The 25780-nt window shown below is 36.0% G+C and overlaps 1 protein-coding gene across 6 annotated transcripts in view; it reads left to right on the forward strand.

The window, feature by feature from the left end:
* The window catches only part of FNIP1 (folliculin interacting protein 1), a 112618-nt gene that overhangs the window by 30410 nt on the left and 56428 nt on the right, over positions 1–25780 (forward strand). For all 6 annotated transcript variants that reach the window (XM_081500232.1, XM_081500233.1, XM_081500234.1 and 3 more), the window contains exon 2: positions 16724–16850. In XM_081500232.1, the coding sequence (XP_081356358.1) occupies positions 16724–16850 (127 nt within the window). The remainder of the gene's footprint in view (positions 1–16723; positions 16851–25780) is intronic.

Consider the following 25780-nt stretch of genomic DNA (forward strand, 5'->3'; position numbering starts at 1 on the left):
TTACGTTAATAGTTAAAATATTTACCTATACAGCTAATAAATGCCTGAACTTGAACTTGTACCTTGGTCTCTCTTTTAAAATCACTTAATTGCTATATTCGTCATAAAAAATGTGTTTATGTGAATTTATGTTTTAAAATTCCTAAACTTATATTATCCTAAGACACTCTCATATTTAAGTGCATGATCATAAATATGAAACTTACTCTGTAAATTTACACTCCTGAAATACAGCATAGTGATCTGCTTACTCATTGCACTGTTAATAAAAAGTCTGATTTGGTCAATATCAGAGGGCAATGTATACCATTTGTAACTTCAGAATTAGAAGTGGTCTTCTAGGGATTTTGACCCTCGAAAGGGAAAATGTACCTAAGAAGTGAGACTCAGACCCAGACTATATAATTATGTATTGGGGTATAAGCGAAGGTTTATAATAGAGATAGCAAGATACAGTAAAATAAAATAATCTCTTTCATGTATATTAATTTTTAAAAAAGAGGTAGGTAGTTCTTGGCCAGTAGACAGTGCAGTTGCAGAAAGTTATCCAGTGATCCAAACTGGTAGGTCTGTTAGGACAGCTCTGCCTCTTTATCCTGTGATTTCCTTTTCTGAGTCTAAGGGGGCTGCACTAATGGTTGCTGTTTCCTAGCTATCGAAGGGGCAGAGAGAGAAGAAGCAGCAGTTTGTATTCAGGGAGATGGCCTTGAAGTTGCATATGCCAGTTCCTCTTGTCGTCTGTTAACTTGAATATAGTAATACGGCCATGCTTAGATGGAAAGGATGCTGGAAAATTTTGTCTCTAGCTAGGTACTTGTCTACCCTGATGGCTCAGTGGTGAAGAATCTGCCTACCAGTGCAGGAGGAGACATGGGTTCGATCCCTGATCTGGGAAGATCCCGAAGTAGTGTTTTCATTTTCTTTGGATATATGCCCAGGAGTGAGACTGCTGAATCATATGGTAGTGGTTTTTTTTTTTTTTTTTTTTAATTTCTTGAGGAACTGCAATACTGTTTTCCATAGGAGCTGCGTCAATTTCCATTCTCCACTTTTTGCTTTTGCTTTTTAATGACATTGAGTTGCAAGCTGTATCCTCATTCCAGACAGAGAGATGTTGTATTTACTCTGTGAATACATTTTCTTTATTGTTCTAGGGGCCCTGAAGACCACCCCAGGTTCATTGATTAACTAGGAGAACTCACAGTACTCAGCATATAGTCAAACTCAGAGCTAAAGTTTATTACAGTGAAAGGATATAAAGCTCATACAAATCAGCAAAGGAGAAGGCACCTGGAGCAAGGGCCAGAGAAAACCAGGTGCAGACTTCTGAGTACCCTCTCCCAGTGGAGTCACCCAGGAAGCATTTATATTCTTCAGCACTGATGTCCTATTATTGGGGACTGATCAGATAGTGCCCAAGGTTTTTATTAGATACTGGTCATGTAGGAACCTCTGACAGCATGTACCAAATCCATACTTTCAGAAGAAAAGCAGGTCTTGAGCATAAACCATTTTGTACAGTTGTTCAGTTACAGTAAGCCACACATCACTTAGAGAAAGTTTCACATCATTGTAGAAAACTATTTACTAGTCAAGTTCCCAGATGCCAGATAAAGGCCAGTTTTACAAGCAGGCCTTTCTCAGGATCTCAGTCTTAAACTTGCCACTTTAAGTCCTTTCCGGATGTTCTTCTCTGGCTTTATTCACGCTGGTTTTCTAGGTTTCTTATAGAATGAATGCTGTGTCCCCACATAGGCAAAGCCAGAAGTAATAATTTATAGATTGCTTTCAGTATATTATCTTATTTGATTCTCCCCACAACTTTTAAAGACTTTAAAAATGATCCACATCAAAAATAAATAAAGTTAAACATTCTGTTAGGTTCTCATAGGTTTGTATGGTCAGTTTATATTATGTTTAGAAAGATTATTCTCCTTTTTGAGGATTGAGTTGGGAGAGAACACTGAATGCATTACCCCCTGAAATGACTGTGTACTTCAGAGTAAGTATAAGCAAATAGGTACTGAGACATTTCATTCTCATTAAAAAAAAAAAATCCTATTTCATGTTTTGTTAACATTAAAATGACCTCAAGATTAAACAAATTTGTCAGAGTTTAGTTTTTAGTTTTGACCTATTGTGTGTGTGCATGCTCAGTCGCTCAGTCCCATCCACCTCTTTGCTATCCCATGGACTATAGCCCACCAGGTTCCTCCGTGCATGCGATTTTCCAGGCAATACTGGAGTGGGTTGCCATTTCCTCCTCGGAAATTTTCCCAACCCAGCGATTGAACCTGCATCTCCTGCAATGGCAGGCAAATTCTTTATCACTGACCTATTGACAGGCTAGTAAATGTCAGCCATGGTACTAGACACTAGAATACAGCTATGCACAAGAGAAGTGTGGTCCCATTCTCACAGAGCCTATGGTCCAGTAGAAATGGAGATGAAAAATAGGAAATCATGACAGTAGTCTGCTAAGCGCCAGAACGAGGGATGTACAGAATGTCAGTTTAGAGCTCTATTGAGATAGAGAAAGGGATGCTGTGGCGGCATGGGAAGGGAACCTATTCCAGATGTAGGGTGGAGGATTGGAATGACAAGGAATACTTCTCATGAGAAGAAACATATTAACTGAAACCTGAAAAATGAATCAGGCTAATAGGGGGAGGACAAGAAAAAGTGTGCTAGACCAAAGAAAAAGCACAGTGAAAAAGGTTGAAGTGAAAACGTCATTTAAAGAACTGATTTAAGTGGATATGACAGGAGATGGGAGGAGAGAATAGGCAAGAGCCAAATTTATTAAAAAGTTAGATCTTTATCCTGAGAACAATGAGGTTATTAACCAAGAATTTTTAAGTAGGTGAGTGGCATGTTGAGGTTTTCCCGCTTTAGGTACACTGTGGAGAATAAACTGGAGGAAAGCAGGAAAGACTGGGAGACTAATTTAAGCAGTAAGACATTATGGTAGCTCAGACTAGGATGGTGGCAGTGTGGTAATGGTGGTGATCTTTTGAAAAATTCTTAAAAATATATTTATTTGGTTGCACCGAGTCTTAGTTGTGGCACATAGGATCTTGACTCTTGTTTGCAGCATGTGAACTCTTAGTTGCAGCATATGGGATCTAGTTCCCTGACGAGGGACTGAACCTGGGCTCCCCTGCACTGAGAGCATGGATTCTTAGCCACTGGACCACCAGGGAAGTCTCTAGTGGTAGTGATCTGACTCAAGATATTTAGGAGATAGGATAAACAGAACTTGGTGACTTCTGGATTTTTGTTTGATCATCTAAGTGAACAGAGATTTTGTAGGTTGACATTAGAGAAACTATTGGCTTTCCTGTTTTGTAACATGTCCTTTTTCTTCCATTGTTTCTTAGTGTTACGGTAGTTCACTGGTTTTTGAGTTGGTGGACATCAGACTTTTTTCTGGGTAGTTCATTTCTGATCTGAAACTTTTCAGTGGAAAAGCAGATCATGCTCTGCCATAAGATTATGAAAGTTACCAAGTTATTTTGTATTCCTTGGAGGAAAGTCTGATGCTATACATGCTTTTTTGAACCTTGTTTTCTTCATGTAATAAATTATCTTGGAGATCTTTATATACAGCTGTTATGCTTTTAAACAGTTACACAGTGTTCCACTGAATGAATATACTGTAGCATGTTTATCAAAGTCTCTTTTTGATAGGCATTTTAGTTGTTTTGTTTTTTCCTTTTAATACATTCAGTGCTGCAGCAAACATGCTTATATCCTGATTATGTTAAATCCAAATTTGTATCACAAGTCTGTCATGAATGAACCCTGAAATGTTAGATTGGTTAGGTCTGTAAAACTATTCAGTTACTTTTATGTCTTTATGCAGGCTTCTAACTTCAACAATCAAGGATGGGTTTTTAAAATTAGACCTAAGTTTTAAATGAAGTAAGTCAGATAGAAAAAAGACAAATACTGTATGATATCTATGTGGAATCTAAGTGAAGTGAAGTGCAAGTCACTCAGTCGTGTCCGACTCTTTGCGACCCCATGGACTGTATAGTCCATGGGATTCTTTAGGCCAGAATACTGGAGTGGGTAGCCTTTCTCCAAGGGATCTTCCCAACTCAGGGATCGAATCCAGGTCTCCTGCATTGCAGGCGGATTCTTTACCAGCTGAACCACAAGGGAATCTAAAAAGTAATGCAGATGAATCTATTTACAAAACATAAACAGACTCACAGACATAGAAAACAAACTTATGGTTACCAAAGGAAAAAGGGTGGGGGATAAACTAGGACTATGGAATTAACAGATGTACACTGCTATAAAATAGATAAGCAGCAAGGATTTACTGTATAGCATAGGGAGCTTTATTCAGTATCTTATAATCTATAATGGAAAATAATCGAAAAAATATGAATATAACTGAAAAAAATAAACAAGTTTTTAGAGCAATTTTATGTCCTAGCAAAATTTAGTGGAAGATACAGAGATTTCCCATACATCCTCTGCTCCCCACATATGAAAGATGAATTTTCAAAGTTTCTGTCTGATGAATTGTGGTGAAACTCGAGAACCATTATGCCAGATATTTATATATCCTAACAAGTACCAGGATTATTAGAATTATAAAGTATTGCAGTTAAAATAAAGGAAGTTACAGTTTTTATAACTAGGACAAGAAGGCATTGTACATGGAAGAGACACTTCTAGTAACAATGTCAGTAATTCAAGTGTTTATTGAAATTTTGATATGTGTGACACAGTGTTTTAAGTGTTGAGATAAAACAGTCTCCCTATACTAATCATTGGAAGGTCTGATGTTGAAGCTGAAACTCCAATACTTTGGCCACCTCATGCGAAGGGTTGACTCATTGGAAAAGACCCTAATGCTGGGCAGGATTGGGGGCGGGAGGATAAGGGGACGACAGAGGATGAGATGGTTGGATGGCATCACCGACTCGATGAACATGGGTTTGGGTAGACTCCGGGAGTTGGTGATGGACAGAGAGGCCTGGCGTGCTGCAATTCATGGGGTCGCAAAGAGTCGGACACGACTGAGTGACTGAACTGAACTGAACTGATACTAATCACAGAGCTAGTCCTCTGTTATATTAATAGATGGGGAATCTGAGGACTATAGAAATTAAGACACTTCTAAGATCACAGTCAGTATGTGGCTGAGTTGGGATTTAAATCCAAGTTCGGCTGATTCAGAGCTCATTCTGTTTCTTTCATGTTGGGTGTGGGGAATGATTCTTGGTTTTAGCATATTGTCTGCTAGGATTTGGGTTAATAGCCCACTACATTAAGGCATTTCTATTGCTTACTGCATTTATCACATCAGCATAATACACCAGATGTACCCTCTGGTGGTTTTTTTTTTTTTTTTTTCCCCTGGAAGAACATGCTGATATAAAAGTGCAAAAACTCCGTGAAAGACAGTGTTTTTAAAGCAAGTTGAAATATCTTTATTTCACGAACCAGCCAAATAATGTAACTTGGTAGTTGTGTTGAAAATTATAAATTCAAAGGTAGTAATTTGTGTCAGACTTGTCTGTCTAAATTTAGCATAGAGTTCAGATTCGTGAACCAATTTTCATATTAACCTTTCTGTGTCTTTGATCATTAGGGCCTGCTTTTAGGTTGATTGTCATCTGGGTGGAACACAACCTTGTGACTTGCAACAGTGTGTGTACTTGTTTGAAATGACAGAGTTGGGACATGGAAGTTGAGAGAGGAGCTATTTTGTTTTCTTGTTTAGTAAATGAGCCTGAGTTCTTCATAGATGGGGATGGTTGAAGAGCTGGGTTCTAGCTATGAGTCGCCTGAGTGCTGAGTTAAAGAACCCTTAAAACATGTTGGCATTCCTAGTCTGTACCAGCTGCCAGGACAGCACTCGGCTTATTGAATATTTAGGTTGATTTTCTTTAATCGCATATTTTTAGTAGAAGAGATAAGGAATTGAAAAGTAGTCATGATTTGCTTTTGTAAAAATTGCAGAGTCTTCGATGGAACTAAAGAACAGGATGTCACTTGTGAAATGACAGAACAGGGTAGATGAACCTCTTCAGAGATAGATGTTGTCATTGGCAGCATGTTTCTTAAAAGTTCCTAGTCCCCCGTGGTCCTGTTGTTAGGATTAAGCCTTTTAGCATTGCAGCATGGAAGGGCTTTTATTTGACTTAATTCAGACTTCTTGGTATGTCACGGGACAGTCTTGTGGTTTCAGATGAATATGGTTCATTGCTATTATTAACCTGGGTTGGCAGTTGTACATAACTGGAGTTTTTAGGGATTTTGAAAAGCAGAATTGCTTAAGAGAAATAGAGATGCTACTAACAAACAGCTTAAGACTTTATTTTCAAATGATGTTAACATCAAAATCAGCCCAAATCGGTTATAAATTTAGTGATGTAACAATATTAATGCTGAGTTTTTAGATAGACTTATTTTATGAATAGTTGATTAAAATTATGGTGATTAATTAGAAGGACTTGAGAATGTTTTGAGCAGGTGGTAGTCATTATTTTAAAGTCTAATGTATAGACACTACATATTAGTCCCTGGTGTATGTATGTCTTACTCTCTTTGTCATTTACTGCCCTTCTTTCTCATACTTATTACATAGGAAAACTCAATACAGCTATTTGAAGAGCAGTATGCTTTTGTGTATCTCATATATATAAGTAAAATTTAAAAACTTGACATTGTATTAGCTTATTGATCATAATCCAATTATTTTATAGTTGATATTGTTCTTAAATTTTACAGATACAGACCTGAATTTATCAGGTAGTATTTTTGATGCTTTTGTAAACATCTTAACTGTGTGTCCCCACTTCGTCATTTATGACTTGACTTAATTTGGATTAGTAGTGAGTTTAGCACATTGTTTTTATGTTTTAAATAAATCCTACTGTGAAAGTAGGATTAAACATACTTTTTTCAATATGTGTTACCCAGTTGAACAACATGGACACAGCTCTCTCAGTTGTTTTATCTCATTTTAACCTTTTTGCAGTGTTTCACTGCAATTTAAGTTCTCAGGTATGTAGAATTAATGTCAGAAAGTTAAAAACCACATAGATCAGATATGTTTACTGAGGATAGTTTTGCTATAGTGTATAGACAATTTTTGTGAATAGTGATAGTATGCTTACCTCTCTTAATGATGAGGCTTAGTCATGTCCAGTTAAATTTTGATAAAAGGCAACGTGATGAAGTGGAAAATATTGTGATTTAGATATCAGAATTTAGTTTCTGGTTAGTAAAAGATCATTCTTAAGTCTTTGTCTTTCCATGTCTTAGCTGTTGTAAATAGTGGTGTTGTGAATATTGGGGTGAATAATCTTTCTGAATTAGAGTTTTGGGTTTTTTTTTTTTTTCAGATATATGCCCAGGAGAGTGGATTGTTGGATTATATGGTAGCTCTGTTTTTAGTTTTTTGAGGAACCTGCATATATTTTCCAGAGTGGCTGCACCAGTAGATATTGCCATCAGTAGTATAGGAGGGATCCTTTTCTCCACACCCTCTCCAACATTTATTTTTTTGTAGACTTTTTGGTGATGGCCATTCTGACCGGTGTGAGGCGATACTTCCTTGTTGTTTGATTTACATTTTTCTAATAATTAGTGAAGTTGAGAATCTTTTCATCTATATGTCTTTTTAAAATAATTTTTTCCTGTAAATTTACTTTTATTTTTAATTTTATCGGAATATAGTTGATTTTCAATGTTGTATAATTAATATTTTTAGATGTACAGCAAAGTGATTCACATACATATACATATATTCATTCTTTTTCAGATTCTTTTCTCATACAGATTATCATAGAATATTGAGTAGAGTTCCCTCTGATACACAGTAGGTCCTTGTTGCTTATCTGTTTAGTAGTGTGTGTATGTTAATTCCAGGTTTCTGATTTTATCTCTCCCCACCATGTTTCCCCTTTGGTAACCGTAAGTTGTTTTCAATATATGTAAATTTGCTTCTATTTTGTAAATAGGTTCAGTTGTATCATTAAAAAAAATTAGATTCTGTATGTAGGTGATATGATATTTGTCTTTCTGTATCTGACTTGCTTCCCTTGGTGTTATAATTTCTAAGTTCATCCACGTTGGTGCAATGTATGTCTTCCTTGAAGAAATGTCTGTTTAGGTTTTCTGTCCATTTGTTGATTGAATTGTTTGGTTTTTGTTTTTTTTCGATATTGAGATGATTGAGTTTGTGTAATTTGGATAATAATTCCTTGTCAGTTGCATCATTTGCAAGTATTTTTCTCTCTGTATGTAGGTTGCCTTTTTGTTTTGTTGATTGTTTCCTTCACTGTGCAAAAGCTTTTAAGTTTGATTAGGCTCCATTTGGGGCTTCCCTGGTGGCTCAGCTGGTAAAGTATCCACCTGCAATGTGGGAGATCTGGGTTCGATCCCTTGGTTGGGAAGATCCCCTGAAGAAGGGAACGGCTACCTACTCCATTATTCTGGCCTGGAGAATTCTATGGACTCGTATGGTCCATGGGGTTGCAAAGAGTCGGACACGACTGAGCGACTTGCACTAGGCTCCATTTGTTTATTTTCACTTTGATTTCTTTTGATTTGGAAGACCGATCTAAGAAAATTTTGCTACAGTTTGTGTCAAAGAATGTTTAGCTTTTGTTCTGTTCTAGTTTTATGGTGTTATGTCTTATATTGAGGCATTAAACCGTTTTGAGATTATGTGTGTATATGGTATGGAGTACATGTGTGCCTAGTCCCTCAGTTGTGTCTGACTCTTAATGACTCCATGGACTGTAGCCTTCCAGGGTCCTTTGTTTGTGGGATTCTCCAGGCAAGAATACTGGAGTGGGTAGCCATTCCCTTCTCCAGGGGATCTTTCTGACCACCAGGAATTGAACCTGCATTGCAGGTGGATTCTTTACTGTCTGAACCACCAGGGAAGACCTGTATGGTATGAGGGAATGTTCTGATTTCATTGATTTACACATAGCTGTACAGTTAGACTCTTTCGCTTATTTCTTCCATTCAGTTTGGAAATACACGCCTTTAAGTATGTACCTTTTTTCTTTAGGTAGATAGATACATACATACATAGATGCAAACAATAATATATATTTGTATATGTCTTTTTCCTTTAAGAAATAGCCTTTTGTGGCTTTACTTCTGCTTATCTGTGGTGACCATAGATCTTGGTTGCTCAAGATAATCTCAGGTGTCTTTTGTGCATTTAGGGCCCTCTTTTGCTTTCAAAATTTTACAGTTTAGATGGTCATTTGCATGGTCACATTATTTTTCTCTACCCCTTTTAAAGGGAAACCTTTCTGAGTAGTATATACTTACCATCTCACTTTCTCAGTTCTTTTTTCTAGTTGCTATTGTGTAACTACCCTGACTCCAACTCTGCACTGAAATGGTTCTTGCAAGAGTACCAGAGACCACCAAATTACAAAATCCCATGGATGTGTGTAGTCTTTATAAATGTTTTGGCTTTTCTGCAACCTTTGGCACTGTGCCCTGTTCCTTTTTTCATCTTCATCTTCCTTGACTTTTGAAATAATATTTTACCATTGATTTTCTCTTTTCTCTTTTGTGGTCTGTGTTTACTGATCTTCCCTGATTTCTCTACTCTCTGTCCTTAAGATATTGCTATGTTGTAAAATTCTAGCTTATTGATTCTTTGCTTTCTCTTTTTCTTTTTTAAAATTTATTTTACTGAAGGATAATTGATTTATAATGTGTTGGTTTCTGGTGTATAGCAAAGTGATTCAGTTTACACACACACACGCATGCAGGCATACTTTTTCACATTCTTTCCCATTTTCATTTATTACAGGATTTTGAATGTAGTTCCGTGTAGGAACTTGCTGTTTATGTGTATCTTTTCTCTTTTCCATTAATATGTTCTCCCTTAATAATTTCACTGCCAACTATGTATCAGTAACTCCTGTATCTAGAACTCTAGTCTAAGCCTTTCTCCTGAACTCCAGAGCATTTTTTCATCAAAATATCAGAGATGTTTCTTCTGCAGCATCTCACAGGCCCATTGAACTAAATCTGTAAACACTCTCATTCCAAACTTGCTTTCCCTCCTGTATTCTCTGCTTCTGTCTCTTCATCAAATCTGAAACCTGAGAATCAGGCATCCTTTTTTTCCCTCATTCCCCATATCTAGTCTCTAAGTCCTTTCTTGGTCTCCTAAATAACATCTGGCTCCATCTCTTGCTATCTCCAGTGCTATTTTTGGTTCAGGAGAACTTTATTCTTACCTCCACACCTCCCTCTCTAGTCAGTTCTCTAAGTTTTTGTAAATGTGATTTTCTAAAAGGCACAAATGATCTTACTGTCATTGTAACACCCTGTTTACTCGTTGTCTGAATGAAATCATGTGTTTGTGTGAAATAGTTCTGAGTTTTGATCTAGTGCCAGTCTACCTTTCCAGCTTTTGTTACTTCACTGCATACTGCAGAGCTAGGGTCACTAAGAATTATAGCGTATGATGTTTTCTTCTTGCAGGGAAGAGAATACCCTTCTTCTCAACTTGAATCTCATACAGACTTTAAGTACTTCATCGATAGTAGAGAATAATGGTTATGATCATGGATTCCAGAGACGTAGTGCCTGGAATCTAAATTGAACTTTGCCAATTACTGTGTATATTTAGCTGTGTTATTTTGGGCAGGCTACTTAGTCTCTCCATGCCTTAGTTTTCTTGCCTGTAAAATAGGAATGAAGTTGTGAAGATGAATTGATGCTGTGAAGAGTAAATGAATTAACATATGTAATGCCCTTAGGCCAGTAACTGGTATACAGTAGATAATAACTGTTACCTATTATTTATTATCCATTGTATATCATTTATTACTGTTCTTTAGTGAGTCTGTACCTGACCTTCCTATGCAGACCTCTTGTCTACATTATAATCTTGCCTCAGTTACAGACTGTGTTACAGTGATAAAATTATTTATGTCTTCCTATTAGACTGTGAATCTTTTCAGTCATGTTTTTCTTTTCATACTTAATGAATGCTTTTAAATCAGTGAATGAATGCACAGAAATATTCCCAGGACCTGGCACTGTGCTTCTGAGGATGGTAAATATTTAATCTCTGTTTTAGTGAGATGGCTAAAAGTAAATAATATAAATACACTATGAAAAGTGAAAGTGTTAGTCGCTCAGTCATGTCTGACTCTTTGCAACTCCATGGACTGTAGCCTGCCAGGCTCCTCTGTCCATGGAATTCTCCAAGCAAGAATACTGCTGTAGGTAGCCAACCCCTTTTTCAGGGGATCTTCCCGACCCAGGGATCGAACCTGGGTCTCCTGCATTGTAGACAGATTCTTTACCGTCTGAGCCACCAGGGAAGCGTGTGTGTGTGTGTGCGTGAGTGTGCAGTCACCTAGTCATGTCGGACTCTTTGAGACCTTTACTGTCTGAGCCACCAGGCAAGCGTGTGTGTGTGTGTATATGTGTGTGCGTGCAGTGGTGTGCGTGTGGTCACCAAGTCATGTCTGACTCTTCAAGACCTTCACTGTCTGAGCCACCGGGCAAGTGTGTGTGTGTGTGTGTGTGTGTGTTTGCAGTGATGTGTCTGTGTGCGTGCAATGGTGTGTGTGTGTGCAGTTGCCAAGTCATTCCTGACTTTTTGAGACCAGGCCTTCCTGTCCTTCACCATCTCCCAGAGTGTGCCCAATTTCATGCCCATTGAATTGGTGATGTCATCCAACCATCTTATCCTCTGTCACCCTCTTCTCCTTCTGCCTTCAGTCTTTCCCAAAATCGTGGTCTTTGCCAGTGAGTCAGCTGTTTGCATCAGGTGATCAAAGTATTGGAGCTTCAACTTCAGCATATACACTATATATATAGTGGTTTTTCCCCATAATTCTCCTTTTTAAAGATTGAGGTACAATTTATGTAAAAAGCACACATTTTAAGTGTATAATTTGGGTAATTTTGAAAAATGTATGCGTCTGTTTAACTACAACTCCAGTAAATGTATAGAACATTTCAGTCACTCCAAAAACCTTTCTAGTCCATTCCCTTCCATCCTGCTTCTGGCCAAGCACTGCTTTGATTTCTCTCACCATAGATTAGTTTTACCTGGTCTATAACTACATATAAATGGAATTACCAATATGTGTGCTTTTGTGTCTGGAATTTTTTCACTCAGCGTTGTTTCAGAGTTCATCTATGTTATGACTAGTAGATAGTTCATTCTTTGTTATTTCTGCAGAGGATTTCCGTGTAAGAACGTACCACAGCTTGTTTATCCATTTTCCCATTGATGGTCATTGGAGTGTTCCCAGTTTTTTTACCATTAGGAATAAAGCTGCAAAAACTTTTCTTTGAACATATGTTCTCATTTCTACTGGGTAAATATCTTTGAAAAGAATTGCTTGGTCATAGCTGCCAAAAATTTTTCTAAAATGATTGTACCCTTTTACACTCCTACCAGCAATGTGGAAGATTCCACATGCCTCATATTTTTACCAACAACAAATGTTATTAGTCTTTTGTGGAAGTATTTTAATGTGCATTTATCTGATAATTAATATTGTTAGCATCTTTTCCACGTGCTTTATTCCTTCGTTCATATACTCCTTATCTGAAATGCCCAAGCCTTTCACCCATTTAAAATCGGACAAATGGTTCATCTTAACTGCTTTATAGGAGTTCTTTGTATAGGCTATTTACAAGTCCTCTGTCATTTATATATATTGCAAATATTTTCTTCCAGTTTATGACTGGCCTTTTAAAAAATACTTTGCCTTTTAATGTACAGGTTTTAAATTTTAAAGAAGTCCAATTTATCAAATTTTTTATGCATAATAACTTTTGTGTCTTGTATAAGAATTCTTTGCACCCCTTGATTGTATAGATACTCGATGTTTCTAGAAGCTTTAGAATTTAAGCTTTTGTGTAGTCTTACTTTGAGTTAACGGAGAACACTTTAATTTACAAATGCTTAGGTAAGTTCAGGAGAAAGCATTCTTACTCTTTTTATTATAGTTGAAATAAATTTCATGCACTGTAAAAATTTACCTTTTTACCATACGATCCAGTGGGTTTTTTAGTATAGTCAAGCAGTTATCCAGCTATCACTGCTATCAAATTCCAGAACATTTCATCACTCCACATGCTTATGAAGTCAGAGAGAGAAAGACAAATATTATATGATATCACTTATATGTGGAATGTAAAAAATAAAACATACTACTGAATATAACAAAAAGAAACAAACTCACAGATATAGAGAACAATCTAGTGGTTACCAGTGGGGAAAGGAGAGGGGCAAGATTAGGAGTAGGGAATTAAGAGATACAAACTACTACATATAAAATAAGTAAGCTACAAGGGACTATTGTACAGCACAAGGAACGTTTTATAAAAACTATAAATGGAGAATAACCTTTACAAAACGTGGATCAGTATGTTGTACACATGAAACTTGTATAATATTGTAAATCAACTATACCTCAAGTTAAAAAAAAAAGAACTCCTTATACATTGCAGTCATCTCCCTTCTCCCCTGCCAGCCCTCCTGGGCAACCACTAATTTACTTTCTGTCACAGTGGATTTGACTATTCTGGACAAGTCAGAGGGAATAAATGGAATTTTATGGTGTATGGCCTTTTGTGTCTGGCTTCTTTCACTTGGCTTAATGTTTATAAGGGTCAGCCATATTGCAGCTTTTTATAGCCAAGTAGTATTCCGTTGTATAGGTATAACATTTTGTTTGTTCATTCATCAGTTGATGAGCATACCTTTAAACTTTTCAAAGGAAGTTTCTGTGTTTTATTTTTTCAGGTTGTGGAATATGAAAGCTTAATCCATGTACTCATTGGAAGTATACTTTACAAATACTTAAATAAGAAAAGGAGCAAAGCATTCTAACTTTTTTTACTATTATTGAAGTAAATTTCACATACTATAAAATTCATTCATTTAAAATGTACAGTTCCAGCATGTCGGCTCTCTAGTTGTGGAGGGCAGGAGTGCACCAGCTCAGTAGTTGTGGTGCAAGGGCTTAGTTGCTCCACAGCATGTGGGATCTTATTTCCCTGACCAAGGATTGAACCCTATACCCCTGCCTTGCAAGGTGGATTGCAATCCAAGCACATGAATGCAAATGATTGCTGGAGAAAATGACCCAACTGTGTAGTTTGTGACTGGTATATATTCATAGCCGTCAATCTCAGGTAGACTTTCATAATTTCCAAGAAATCTTACGTTTCTCAGTCAGCACATTTTCTTTTGCTACAAAGACTGCTCTCTTTTTACTGTCTACTGTCCCCACATTTTACAACCTGTCCTTTATTTTCCTTCACCTGCTTTAGAAAGTATATAGGGCTTCTAGATATGAATTCCCCCATTCTTACCCTCATATCAATGAATCTTCCTTTATCTGTGTCCATCTTTTCTTTTTGTCCTAGTGCTGTGGTTATCCTTTCTTCTGAGGTAATTCTTTCATCTGTATTCTAAATTCTATCCTCATCTACTTCCTTAGACCCCTTACTTGGTCAGTCTTCCTCTCCCTTCCATGTCACACTTTTGTCATCAATATGTAAACATATTCACGTGCCCTTTTTAATAACAAAATAGCTGTCTTCTATTTCATAATTCCTTTTCTTTTTCACTTTATTTGACATTTGTCTTAAAATCGCTATTTTCTCTACCCTCATTCGGTCCTCAAATCTCTGCAACCTGACGCTTGTACTTAGAAGTGTCTTTATGATGGTCACCAGTGACTTCTTTGTTTCTAAAACTAGTGGATACTTTTTAGTAACAGCCATGATATTTCTTTTTCCTCTCTAAAGTGCTCCTCTTTCTTAACTTTCTTGAGACCAACCTCCTGATTTTCTGTATCAGTCTGTCCTTTTATGGTTTCCTTTGCATAACATCAAAGCACAGTTTAATAAAAGCTGGTCAGTGGGATGCAAATCACTGTGATCTAAGGATGAATCCCTGGTTTAGTTTGATTGTCCAGGGTAAGTTTTTAATCAATTCATAGGCATTTGCTAAGGATTAAATAGAAGAAAACTAAAATTATATTTTCTGTCAAGATTGGGGTGAAGATGTTTTATGTTGCCAGTTATGGATTTTTTTCTTAACATTCATTGATAGGATTAGAGCTGGTGTTGGTGGTGTTCAGTCGCTAAGTTGTGTCTGACTTTTTGCGACCCCATGGACTGTAAGCCCACCAGGCTCCTCTGTCCATGGGGGATTACTCAGGCAAGAATACCAGAGTGGGTTGCCATTTCCTTCTCTAGGGGATCTTCCTAACTCAGGGATTGAACCTGCATTGGCAGGTGAATTGTTTACCACTGAGCCACCAGGGATACTAGGATTAGGGTTAAGGTTCTGTTAAGGAAATGAAGGAATGTAATCAAAAGCTGTGACTGGTGAATTGTGAGGAATTGACCACTTAGCCTAACTAACAACAGGCAGCTCCTGGAATGACAATTCTCTTCTTTCTTGGCAGCTGTCCTGTAAGTAGTGCACGCAGTTTACGAGATTAGTATCTGGGTCATACAATTCATTGTTTTCTCTCTTTTCCTCTCCTCCTCATCTCACTCACTCTGTTAGTTTTTTAAGTTGTGAAATACAGTGCCTGTGTAAAAGTACACAGGACAAATGCAGTGGCATTTTTCTTTTTTCTTTTTGGTACTGTATCTGTGTAAACATTATCTGGTCAAAAATAGAACATCATCAGTGCCCCAGTACTCGTGGTATGTCCCTTCCTGGTGAAATGTCACCACCCTCACCTAACTCTGAGCTATAACCAGTCTCCAAGCTTTTGAAGCCATCATTTCTTTTGTCTTCCTGATAGTTTTAAAAACTAAATATGCATCACTTGATAAAACTTGATCTGATTTGAATCTTTCTATAAATGGCAAAATACACTACTGTGTGTATGTGTGTCACTGTTTTAATTTCTTTTGCTCATGGTCTGTCTATGTTTTTGCCTGCAACTGAGGTTCATTCATTATGTTTGTTGTGTAGTGTTTCATAGTTTGAATATTTACCCATTCTGTTGGTAATTATATGAATAGTTTGCAGTTTTCAACTGTTATGAACAGTGCTGCTCTGAACATTCTTGTATAATGGCATACTTTTCTGGAGTAGAATTGCTGGGTCAACTTCATTTTTACTAGATGTTGTCTAATTAGTGTATATATTTTAAAACCTATTCTCCAAAAAGATTATGCCATTTTCACTCATATCAACTACATATGAGGAATTTCTATCCCATTTGGATGTTCACCATGTTTTTACTTGTTTTTGTTTTATAAGTACTTAGCTTTTGTTATTTAAACTGAAAACTAGATCTGTTTTTTTCATTTTCATATTAAAGAAACAGTAACAAAAGTATTTAAAAATAAGGATTATTAATCTTATGCCATCTGAGTCCATGCCATGAAATAAGTATATATTTTCGTTATAATAAATGTTTTTACGTATTTTTATTAGCTATATTTAGATTCATGTGTAATGACTATATTTTATATATACTGAATAATACTTGCCACAACTATTCTTTCTTTTTAACCTAAAGTGCCATAGCTGTGTAAATTTTCAGCCCTAAACTAAATGGTAGTATTTTATATAAAGATCTTCTGTATTATCTTGAGCCATGATACAACTTTGGGTACAACTTTGGGTTTCATTATATAAGTTTTTATTTCCAGGTGTTTATGTGGAATATTTGTTAAAGTAATTTTAATGAATCTTTATTTTTCTTTAAAGTTGGCCTTTGCCAGAGTTTGATCCAAGCCAGATTCGACTGATTGTATATCAAGACTGTGAAAGACGAGGAAGAAATGTCTTGTTTGACTCCAGTGTAAAGAGGAAAAATGAGGACATATCAGTATCGGTGAGCATTGTTGTTGGTTTGGTTCAAGTTTAATGTCAAATATTCTAATTCAAGGAGAGTGAGTCAAATTTCAATTATGGTACTTTTTATTTGTCAATATAAAACATCTTGACCATGTTATTAAAATTTAGAGCACTGATTTTGACAATTTTTAAAGGAAAAAAATATTTGCCATATTTGCGTTGGTCTAGTACTAGAGAAAATTTTAGTTTGACATTTCCTTATATACTTGTATTGTGAAATATGACTGGAGCTACAAGGATTCTTAAAGAGGACCTGGTACAAATCTCCCATCTTACATAGTTGTGGAAAGTGTGACCAGAGAGGTGACATTATTTGTCTGAAGGTACAAAGCAAGTTAAATCTTAGGCCCTAGTCCATCATATTTTCCCATTCTATACAGCAGTAGCAAGAATGTCTATTCTGTTGACTTTGAATATTATATTTTGAAATATTTTATGACTAGTTTAGCAGTACTACATGGCCATTCACTTAGTCATCCAAGTAAATGCAGATGATTGCTGTCATTTTGCTACTGCTACTTCTGTTACCATTTCAGGCATAAGGACTCTCCATCCCCCGAATCTGTAATCTGGAAATGGAAGCCTAGAACTGTCTTTTCTCCCCTCCCCTAAAATAACAATTTTCACTAACATTTCAGTAAACAACTCAAAGCAGAATACTTTGGGAAGGATTTTTCTGCCAATAGAATTGACTTACAATAGGCAAAGAGTTGTTTTTTAATGGGCAAACAGCAGATTTTTCTACCAATAGAATTGACTTATAATAGACAAAGAGTTATTTTTTAATAGGCATACAGCTACTTGGGAGTTTGTACTTGAGATTTTGTGTTCTTAGAAAAATCTGATTTATTGCATGTGGTCTATTGTCTTGTTTATAATAGCATCTTCATGGTCTATTTAAGTGGCATGTAATAAGTACTTGGTAATTTTTGAGTTATTTTGATTGTCAGCTTTTATGATGTTCCTCTCACCAGTAACACATTTAATTTTCTGGAGATTGTGCTTTGTTTGGATTTCTTAGCTGTTATCTGGATATTTTTTTTCAGTCTGACAAAAAAAAAAATGCAACATTTTCTTAAAGTGTTATTTTGTTGTGCAGATAACCAAATATCTACAAAGCATTAGGCACTTGGAGATTTATGTCTCTATCTCTTTTGTTGCCTGCAATTAGACATTCTTGCAGAGGTAAAGATTGAACAAATAAATAATTCCAAAGGGAAATCAGCCCTGTATCCTCATTGAAAGGACTGATGCTGAAGCTCCAGTATTTGGGTCATCTGATGAGAACAGCTGACTCATTGGAAAAGTCCCTGATGCTGGGAAAGATTGAAGGCAAAAGGAGAAGAGAGCAACAGAGAATGAGATGGTTGTATGGCATCATGATGCAATGGACATGAACTTGGACAAACTGTGGGAGATGGTGAAGGACAGGGAGGCCTGGTGTGCTGTATGGGGTCCTTGGCCACGGGGTCACCAAGGATCGGACACAGAGAGACTAAACAACAACAACAACAATAATAGCAACTGTGAAGGAAACATACAGAATTCTTATGAAATTCCACAGAAAGGAACCTGTTTCTTATCAGTTTGGGTGTAGGAGTATTAAGGAAGGTCTCAGTGTCGAAGTGACATTCAACTTGAGATCTGAAGAAATTGAAGGCATAGTATAGGAGATGAGTATTCCTTTTAGCAGAATCAGCAAATGCATTTTACAGAGTGACTTAGGAGCTCAGTGAATTGAAGGATGTAAAATAAGACCAGTCTGGCTGGAATGATAGTAGAGTAGTATGTAAATTAGTTGAGAGGTGAAATTGGAGAGAGGTAGAATAGGAGCCAGAGTATTTAGGGCTTTATAGGTCTTTGAGTTAGAAGTTTATATTATATGCTATGCAGAGGGAAACCATTGTAGGGATCTGGTTTATGTTCCAAAAAATCACTCTGGTAGAGAGTCCAGAAATAAATTCACACATATGTGGTCAATTAACTTACAGCAAAGGAGCCAAGAACTATACAGTGGGATAGGACAGTCTCTTCAATAAATGATGCTGGAAAAACTGGACAGACACATGCAAAAGAATGAAACTAGATTGCTCTCTAATAACTGTACACAAAAACTAACTCAAAATGGATTAAAGACTTAAATGTAAGACCTAAAACCATAAAACTCCGAGAATAAAAGCAGCAGTAAACTCCTTGACATTGTCTTTGCAGTGATTTTTTTTTTTTTTTTTGGATATGAGACCGATAGCAAAGATGACAAAAGTAAAAATTAACAAATGAGACTACATCAAACGAAAATGCTTGCACACAGCAGAGAAAACCATCAACAAAATGACAAGGCAGTGTACCAAATGGGAGAAAATATTTGTAAGTCATATATCAGAAAGAGGTTAATATCAAATATATATGAAGAATTCATGTAACTCAATAGCAGAAAACAAACAATGTAATTGAAAAGTGAGCTGAAGATGTGAATGGACAGTTTCTGAAGAAGGCATAGAGTTGACCAGCAGATACATGAAAAGATGCTCAGCATCTAATAATCAGGGAAATGCAAATGAAAACCACAGTGATGTATCACCTTGTAGGATAACTATTACCAAAAAGACAAGAAATGACAAATGTTGACAAGCGTGTGGAGAAAAGGGAACCTCTGTACACTATTTGTGGGAGTCGAAATTGGTATAGCCACAATCGAAAACAATGTGGAGATTCCTCAGAAAATTGAAAATAGAACTGCCACATGGTCCAGCAGTTCTGCTTCTGTGTATTTATCAGAAGAAAATAAGAACACTAACCTGAAAAGATATGTGCAGTGCAGTCTCATGTGTATTGCAGCATTATTTATAATAGCCAAGGCATGGATGAAGCTTAAGCACCCACTAATGGATGAATGAATAAAGATATAATTCAGCCATAAAAAAAGAAGGAAGCCTTGCTGTTTTTATCAACATGGATAGACCTTGAGGCCGTTGTGCTAAGTGAAAGGAGTCAGACACAGAAAGGCAAATACTACATGATCTCACTTATACGTGGAACCTAAAAAAAAATACTGAACTAATAGATACAGAGAACAAATAGGTTGTTGCCAGAGACAGGGTGTGGGGAGTGGGGAAAATGAGTGAAGGGGCATCAAAATGTACAAATTTCTGGTTATAAAATAAATTAAGTCCCGGGGCTATAATGTACGTTGTGATCACTGTAGTTAATGACACTATATTGTATATTTGAAAGTTGCTAAAATAAATTTTAAAAGATTGCAAAACAGGAAAAATTTTTATAACTATGCATAGTGATGATATGTTAACTAGACTTATATTTTTTAATTAATTAATTAATTTTAATTGGAGGCTAATTACTTTACAATATTGTGGTGGTTGTTGCCATACATTGACATGAATCAGCCATAGGTGTACATATGTCCCCCCATCCCAAACCCCCTTTCCAGCTCCCTCCCCATCCCATCCCTCTGGGTTGTCCCAGTGCACTGGCTTTGAGTGCCCTGTATCATGCATCGAACTTGGACTGGTCATCTGTCTCACATATGGTAATATACATATTTCAATGCTATTCTCTCAAATCATCTCACCCTCGCCTTCTCCCACAGAGTCCAAAAGTCTGTTCTTTACATCTGTGTCTCTTTTCCTGTCTTGCATATAGGGTCGTCATTACCATCTTTTTAAGTTTAAAAATATATGTGCGTTAATATACTGAATTGGTGTTTTTGTTTCTGACTTACTTCACTCTATACAATAGGCTGCAGTTTCATCCACCTCATTAGAACTGACTCAGATGCGTTCTTTTTAATAGCTGAGTAATATTCCATTGTGTGTATGTACCACAACTTTCTTATCCATTCGTCTGCTGATGGACATCTAGATTGCTTCCATGTCCTAGCTATTGTAAACAGTGCTGCGATGAACATTGGGGTACACGTGTCTCTTTCAGTTCTGGTTTCCTTGGTGTGTATGCCCCGGCAGTGGGATTGCTGGGTCGTATAGCAGTTCTAGTTCCAGTTTTTTTTAAGGAATATCTATACTGTTCTCCATAGTGGCTGTGTTAGTTTGCTTTCTTACCAACAGTGTAAGAGGGTTCTCTTTTCTCTACACCTTCTCCAGCATTTATTGTTTGTAGACTTTTTGATAGCAGCCATTCTGACCAGCGTGAGATGGTATACTTCATTGTGGTTTTGATTTGCATTTCTCTGATAGTGAGTGATGTTGACCATCTTTTCATGTGTTTGTTAGCCATTTGTATGTCTTCTTTGGAGAAATTAACTAGACTTATTGTAGAGATCTTTTCATAATGTATACAAACCACTGCATCATCATCATATCATACATCTGTTGTTACTTATATGTCAATTTTTTAAATATAGTGAAAAAACCACCTTGTGGGTTATGGGAGGAATGAGGGAGAAAGAAGTGTTTGGTGAATTCAACCAAAATGGTTGAATAGCTGAATAGTGAGATGCCTAAGAGTCAGAGTTGTAGATGGTCAAGCAGACAGTTGAAATCTAAGGCTAGCTGCAAATGTGATAAGCATGTCTTCTTTGTATTTAGAATGCTAATAGCTCAGCAGAACTTGGCTAAGACTTGACAGGTTGACAATGATTGATTAATTCTCTTTATTATTTCTTTAGCAAATATTTATTGAATTTTTTTTGTGATTTCTTGATGATCTATTGAATTGCAGGATATGACCTCTTCTTTACTGTTTCTCTTGATTAATGCTATTCACTGTGTTTCTGTAGCATTCTTCCCTTTTGTTTTAAACATCCTCATGAATCTTCTCTTCATGCTGTTTCTTGAACCCTTCCTGCCCACCTTTTTCTGAGATGATGCTTCATGAGTCTCATTAGTCTTCTATCTTCTTCTCTCTTCGTTAGCTCTTTTTCTTTGCCTGCAAGTCTTCACAAAGTCTCATTACCCAACACCGAAAATATGATTATCCTTTTCCTTTCTTGTATATATGTCCTGTCTTTTTCTGTCTCTCTTTTTTTTTTGTCCTTCTCAGTGTTTGTTGGTGTCTCTTAGTTTCTCTGCCTCACTGTCTCTCAGGCTCTCCTCAGTGTCTCATTTCAGTCTCTCCTTTGTATCTTTTTGTCTCTTCTCAGTCCCTCTTCTTGGTGTTGTCTCTGAGTCTCTTAGTCTCGATGTTTCTCAGTCTGTCTACTGGCTCTAATCTCATACCATCCATTCAGTCTTCTGAAATTTTCTTATAAACCTGCTTCTTCTTAAACTTTTCTCTAGGCTCATCAGTGACTAGAAATCAAACAGCCTTGAATATTTGCAGTCTTGTTTGTTTTATGTATCCTCATCTTATGTGCTGTCAACCTAGATGAAGATCTGTCCTTTTTCGGGTTTGTTTTATCACAATTTTATGAATCCTTTTTGATTCCTCCAGGTATATATCTTTTCTCCTACATCAGAATTCTCATGATCCTTTGTTTATATTGATAGTCTTTCATAGACTTCTGTGTCATAGCTGTATTTGTTTTTAAATTGCAAAAAAAAAAAAAAAGTAAAACATTTGTCTGTTATTCACCTTTGTTTCCTAAACTGCACCCTGCCTCACATGTGTTAATTACTCAGGACCTATTTTTGACCAGCTTTAATTATAAGTTAGGTTTGTTATCAAAATCCTATAAATACTTTCATGAAGATTTTATATATTCCTTTTGAACACCAGAGAGCACATGTTTTTTTTCCTCCAGATTGTGAGCTGTTGGAATCATTAAGTGTTTTTTTTCATCACTGAAAAAAAACATTAAATTATGAGTTCTGTATAGGCAAAGAGTGTGATGTAAATGATAATTTTGAACTTTTTACACAATATTTTGGGTCTGTGCATAATGATGAGATAGTTTGGGCATCAGCACCTTCCTGAATATTGTCTTAAAATGCTGAAATAAAATTTTATTAATTAATGTATAGCTTTCTCAGAATATTTATTCATTCCAGCTGTGTTATATTCTGTGAAAAATGACTTGAACATTCAGTGGATTTAATCAAGACAGTTCACTTGCTTGTAAAAGTTTACTTTTATTTTTTTACATTTGATCCTCAGACCTAATTCATCATCTAGTTGAAGTGTGAAATTTACTGAGGTATAGTTTCTTTGAACACTGATACAGGCAGGTGGATCAAGTGTGATTTGATCATATGCTACTGTCTTTATCTTGGACATTGTTTTTGTGTTAATAATCTAATGCTTTTTCATGTACTGCCAGTGAAATTGCATCGTAACTCACGTTTCAGCCTTCACATTCACAGGTTCACGTAACTTTGGAAAGGTGAATATAAATTTTAATATGTCAGAGTTTTTCACACTGAAATTGTACAAGTGCCAGTAGTTGAATTGTAATTGTGATTCCATATTTAGAACATAGAATTTGGTTAGGTTATTGAATCTTCTTCGATGTTGATATACAGAAATCAGTGAACTCAGTATATGTCAATAACTTCCAATTGGAAGTGTGAAAGAACCTAAGGCTCCATTTAAAACAGCAATTTTTGAAAGTGCTTTTTCATAAACTTAACAAAATCTTTATGTTTAAATCTTTAAGTCTGCTGAAGTACATAAAAGCTTGAACACATCAAAAGGCAAAATATGTTTTTGGGTAATGTGCTTTTGGTTATAACATTGTCTGTTCTAAGTTGCTTGTTAAAAAATGTTATCTCAATAAAAATGCCAACCTTACTATTAATATTATTGGTGGGTGGTGGTATCTGGAACTAGACAGCAGATTCTAAAGTTCAAATGGAAAAAAAATAACAATAATAGGTTGGAAAACTGAAAAAGAAGAGTTATAAGGTTGATTTAATTCTACCAGATTTGAAAAATACACTATAAAGTCTCAATAATTAAAACAGTATTTTATTGGAACATAAATAGACCAACAGACTAATGGAAATAAAAGATCAGATAGATTAAATCCATGCAGGAATTTAGTATATGATAAAGACATCATCTTGAATCAGTAGGGTAAAGATTAATAAATGGTATTGAGATAATTAGCCAGTTATAAGAGAAATCAACTTAGATTCATGTCTCAAGTGTATCAAACATTTAAATGTAAAAAATAAAACTGTAACATTACAAAAGAAAACATGAGTTGCTATGTATCTGTGGAGTGGAAAACACCTTTTAGCTATTATTCAAAATGCAGAAGCCATAAAGTAAAAGGCTTATAAGTTTGACAACCTGATTAAAAAAGAAAAGGAAGTAACTTGGATGATGAACAAAACAGAGTAAAAGCAAACAAGCAAAAAAGGAAAAAACCTACCATAAGGAAAATTAAAAGACAAATGATACCCTGGGAAAACACTTTTATGGGATATAAGACCAGCTGGTAATGTTTCTATAAAGAATTCCTATAAATCAAGAGAGGAGAACTACTCAGTAGAAAACTGGGTGAAGGATAAGAGCAGAGAGTTCACATACAAATGGCATTACACATTTAATAAGATTCTTCCTCTTATAATAAAGGAAATGAAAATAAAAACTGTATTGTGTTTTTAATTCTTCTCTTTTAGATTGGGAAAATCCCAAATATTGAGTGACGGTACTTTGCTGTTGAAGTGAGTGAAATGATATCCATGGAGGATAATCTGGCAGTATCTACCAAAATTTTATGTATTTATGTTTTGACCCAGCAGTTCCATTGGCAATGTCATTAACAGATGACTGGTTAAATAAGCTATAGTATATTTCCACACTGGAATACTGTGCAGCTATATTTAAAACAGAAAGAATGAGGACGATTTCTAAAGATAGATGAAAAGATTTTCTATGATATTAGTGGAAAATAAAGCAAGGGCAGAACCGAATCACTTTTTCTGAAAGAGAAGAGGAAAAAGAATATGCTTATATTTGAAAAAAAAAAATACTGGAAGGACAATTGTAAACCAATAAAAATGATTTTTACTTACTGGCAGTGTATGGAGTGGGGAAAAGGGTAGTTAAAGACAGAGTGGGACCAAGATTTCCTTGTGTCAATGAAAATTCAGTTAACAGTCAAGCTAAGAAGAAATAAAGAGAATTTTATTTGAGCCAAATTGGGGATTTTAACCTGGGAGACAGATTTTCAAAAATTTTGAGAATTGTTCCACTGGTCAGTTCTTACACATTTTTGAAACAATCATGTATCATACTGACAAGTTAAAATTATAAATAAACTTCATCAGAGATTTTTTTTAGAGTCAGGTATGAATGCATAGAATGAGCCTTTAGTCAGTGTGATCCCCTGTACAGGATGAGAAAGAAATGTTAATCTTAAAAATTACAGTGCTGGCATCAGACGAAAGGGACTGTTTTCTCAAAGGTTGATTGCATCCTCCTACCTTGAGGGAATCTGGTTAATGTATAACGCAGATACACATTGAACACTGGGAAAGGCATATTATATGTATTTCAATTCTGACTTAGTTTCATTATCCTGTTATAGAGAAGATAAGGTATTGTGCGTAGATGTATACGTAAAAGCTCTCTCTCTCACACACACACACTCCTTTCTCGCATCAACTTCCCAGCTATACAGTATCTTTTCTCTTCCCCATTCTGAAGTTACAACTTTTTTGAAACTAAACAGTAGCAACTTCATTGTAAGATGGTCTAGTGAGGGGACGTGGTACAGTAGACATTAACCTTCTAGCATCAGAAGTCATGCTTTAGTCTTGGAATCCATGTACATTTGTCCCTTTCTTGCCTCTAGCAAATTGCTTCTTGATTAAGAGATTGCACATACATAGTTACCTCAGCTTGGAATGTCTTTCTTGCCCTCTCATTCTTCTTTCACTTTAACTCCAATGCTTTTTCATAGTCCCAGTTTAAATGTCACTTCCTTGATCTGCCTAGATTATCTTAAGTTCTTTCACAGAAAGTTTATATAAACATCCTTGCTCT

Source organism: Giraffa tippelskirchi, chromosome 6 (assembly GCF_054371585.1).
Source record: "Giraffa tippelskirchi isolate mGirTip1 chromosome 6, T2T-mGirTip1v1.2.pri, whole genome shotgun sequence".
In the NCBI taxonomy this organism is placed as follows: domain Eukaryota; kingdom Metazoa; phylum Chordata; class Mammalia; order Artiodactyla; family Giraffidae; genus Giraffa; species Giraffa tippelskirchi.